Source organism: Lactuca saligna, chromosome 4 (genome assembly GCF_052625555.1).
Source record: "Lactuca saligna cultivar CGN05327 chromosome 4, ASM5262555v1, whole genome shotgun sequence".
Taxonomy (NCBI): Eukaryota; Viridiplantae; Streptophyta; class Magnoliopsida; order Asterales; family Asteraceae; genus Lactuca; species Lactuca saligna.
The window spans coordinates 110,396,644-110,400,754 of NC_136420.1; the positions used below are offsets into that span (position 1 = coordinate 110,396,644).

Consider the following 4,111-nt stretch of genomic DNA (forward strand, 5'->3'; position numbering starts at 1 on the left):
TGTTCATCTTCCCATTTCTCTCTTTCAACTCTATATAATACCCATAGTTTCTTCCCAATTGTATCACAAATTTTGTTTTCCACTTTCATATCTCAAAGTGAAGGCATCATTTGAGGTATATTCATGAAACAAGCATGTTGGTGTATGATCATATGCATGTTTAAACTCACACTTATCTTCACTTCATATTTTTTTATATATAATCCGATTTATTAAAATCTTTTCTTTTGATGGTTCAGTTACAGGTTAATAAGTCTACTAAAAATGGGAAGTCATGGAACCTTCGACAACAACCAAGAAGTCGAACTGTCTGTTACACGGATAGGAGAGCCGACACTTGTTAAACCCTCAGAGGAAACCGAAAGGGGTCTTTATTTCCTCTCTAATTTGGACCAAAATATCGCAGTCATAGTGCGTACAATTTATTGCTTCAAGTCCGAGGAAAAAGGAAATGAAATGGCGGCTGAGGTGATTAAGGATGCTTTGTCTAAAGTTCTTGTTCATTATTATCCAGCAGCTGGAAGGTTGACTATCAGCTCTGAGGGAAAGCTCATCGTGAATTGCACTAATGAAGGTGCTGTGTTTGTTGAAGCTGAAGCTAATTGTGATATCAAAGAACTTGGTGATCATACAAAGCCGGATCCGGTTACGCTTGAGAAGCTGGTTTATGATACCCCTGGTGCTAAAAATATTCTCGATATTCCTCCGGTTGTTGTTCAGGTTAGTCGTTTTGATAATACTGTTTGCTCTGATACAATGTCAGATATATAAAAAAAAAAAAGGATGATGGCATTTTTGAAACTTTTGAAATATTTTGGTTGTTATTTATTTAAGTTATAAATAATATAATTTATTTTTTTTCAAAAATTTTGTAGGTGACAAAATTCAAATGTGGAGGGTTTGTGGTAGGGTTGGGTATGAACCATAATTTGTTTGATGGAATTGCGGCCATGGAATTCGTCAGCTCATGGAGTCGAACTGCAAGAGGTTTACCGCTAAAAGTCAAGCCATTCCTCGATCGGACAATTTTGAATGCGAGAAATCCTCCGGTGGTGGAGTTTTCTCACAATGAATTCGAAGAGATTGAAGACATATCCAACACCGCCGATCTCTACAAAGAAGAGATTTCCTACCGCTCATTCTGTTTCTCACCGGAGGACCTCAAAAACCTCAAAATCAAAGCCACCGCAGACGGCGGCGTACAGAGCTGCACCACTTTTGAAGCTTTATCGGCTTTCGTCTGGAAAGCCAGAACCGAATCACTGAAAATGAAGCCGGATCAGAAAACGAAACTCCTGTTCGCCGTAGACGGACGCTCCAGATTCGAACCGAATTTGCCGGAAGGATACTGCGGCAACGGCATCGTTCTAACCAACTCTATATGCACGGCGGGAGAACAAGTCGGAAATCCGCTGTCTTTCACCGTGAAATTAGTTCACGACTCCGTGAAAATGGTTACGGACGATTACATGAGATCGGCGATTGATTATTTCGAGGTTACACGAGCGCGGCCGTCGCTGTCGTCGACGCTGTTGATTACGACATGGTCAAAGTTATCGTTCCACGCCAACGATTTTGGGTGGGGGGAGCCGCTGATGTCAGGTCCGGTGGCATTGCCGGAGAAAGAAGTAATTCTGTTCTTATCTCATGGAGAAGAGAGGAAAAGTGTGAATGTGTTGCTTGGATTGCCGGTTTCTGCCATGAACACATTTGAAGAACTCGTGAAACACATCTAGATCATCTACCAATTCATCAAGGTTCTTCATGGAATTTCAATCTGTTCCCATGGCTATATATATATATGCTACTTTTTCATCATTTTTATTTTGTTTTTTGTTTTTTTTAAAGAATTCATATGAATATCATCATATACTGGAATTTAATTTTACTTGATCCAATCCGACTGAATTTGTATTAATGCTGAAAGCCAGATTTATAAATTATCTTGTGTTTTTTATTTTTATTTTTATTTTTATAAAATGTCAATTTTATATGAGTGTAATGATGCCTGTGATTGTGTACTCCAGGTTACCACCTTGTCAATAAATCAATTATTATTATTATTATTATTTTTTAAATATAAATTTAAATTATTTTGATATTTTAACCATTTTTATCTTTGTTTTTTAAATTATTTGGTTTTTCGACTCTATCACTACATTGGTACTGATTTAGTGAAGTATATTAATTTCTAATAAATTAAATTATGTAGCATCCAGTTGTGTTGATTTCATGTATGTTTACTTATTGGAGTTTAATACATTTAAATTTTGCTTAACGTTAATTAAATATTTTCTAATAAATAAATATATTATGACACTATAATAGCATAAAATTTTTATATAATGAACAATTTATATATGTTAGTTTCTATTATTTTAAAGAACAAATTATTTATAAAATAAAAATATATTTTTATGCAAAACATATACTAAAAGGCCATATTTAAAGATATATGCTGTAAATTTATAATAAAATAAATCACTTTATTATTTAGCATAGTATTTCTTTTACTCAATACCTAATACATATGTTATTGGATTTCAAAATCATTCATTACTCTACAACGTGGCTCTTCCGTGGCCTAACATATAACACGTACATTTCACGCATCTTTAAAGATTAGACCGGTTCTTAAGCACAAACCACAACTTATACTCCGGTCCTTTGTACACTTTGCCTTAACAAGTGACATTTATAGAGATCATATGTAACAATTTATAGCAAATATTTTGCTTAAGTCCTCTTTTATCTAAATTATCTAACATTATATAGGAAATTTACAGGGCAGGCTTTGGGGCCAATAATAATAACGATAATTACAATAATACATATCTAGTAACACCTCACCTATAGTTTGAAAAAGAGGGTATGTCTCAACCTGGATTGAAAGTCAAGAAACAAAGAAAATAGAAAACTCATGGTGAAGATGCCAACATATTGAGAACATAAAGGGAAATTTAACACTGTAGATGAACCATTGGGACTTTATTTTGAACAAAGTGTGTAACGTCCCAAAAATGATAAAATTTTCATTTTCAAATTCATCAATCCCATACATCATGTCTCGAAAACATCCAATATACAAACTATCCAAAACGTCAGAGTAAAAGAAATCATAATCGTGTAAACGAAAGGGGGGGGGGATGTTGTGCCATCTCGTTGGATCCTTCCATTTCGTACCGGAAGTACCTGAAACTAGGGGTGTTCAAAACCGGATATCCGAATTCCGAGTATCCGAAAATTTCAAGGGGTACTTGAGCTTCACATTTCTTCTTGGTTAACTTTTGAGCCATATCAATAGCTCTTTGCTTCTTAGATGCTGGTGATAATGGAACCGGTACTTCACGAAATAGAACCCCTGTCCTGGTAAAGTGTGCTTTATGAACCTTATTTGGACCTCCACGAGAAGAAATTGGATTTGAAGATTCAATTGTATTGGGCTCAACACTGTCGACTATAGGTTCTTGAATAGTTGGCTGAATTGGAGAATGAGAAGATTTCTTATACATTTCATGCATCTTTAAAAATTATATGATCTAGTTCTTAAGCGCAAATCACAACTTATACTCCTTCAGTCCTTTGTAAACCTGCCTTGATAAGTGACATTTATAGAGATCATATGTAGCAAATATAACAAATACTCCTTTATCTCAATTATTAACATTATATAGGACATTTCTAGAGTATGCTTTGGGGCCAATGATAATAATGATAATTACAATGATAAATGTATAATAACGGCCCACTTGTAGTTTGATCGGGAGGATATATTTAAACATTCAAACAGAAGTGAAAGTCGAGAAACAAAGAAAACGGAAAACTCTTGGTGAATATATCGGCGTATTGGGAAGATTAAGGGACCTTGTAATACCCAAAGTTGACCCATCATGACTTTATCTTGAATAAAATGGATATCAAATCTCGATATGTTTGGTTCGTTGATGCTGAATCGGATTAGAGGAGAGATTAACCACACTTAGGTTATCATAATAAATACTCATGACACTGAGAACGTTGGTGTAGCACAATGAGGAGGTTTAAAATCCAACACTTCTGAGTTAAAACATTGGCCAATGATACTCTACTTCAAAACTAGATTTGGAAGACA

At 34.9% G+C, this 4,111-nt stretch overlaps 1 protein-coding gene across 1 annotated transcript; it reads left to right on the top strand.

Annotated features, from left to right (window-relative positions):
- LOC145042606 (omega-hydroxypalmitate O-feruloyl transferase-like) lies at window positions 1-1,963 on the top strand. The gene is made up of 3 exons (XM_078991057.1): window positions 1-115; window positions 240-720; window positions 876-1,963. Exons 2-3 carry the CDS (start codon window positions 265-267, stop codon window positions 1,734-1,736), a joined length of 1,317 nt encoding a protein of 438 aa, XP_078847183.1. The 5' UTR covers window positions 1-115; window positions 240-264; the 3' UTR covers window positions 1,737-1,963.
- Window positions 1,964-4,111: the final 2,148 nt, after the last annotated feature.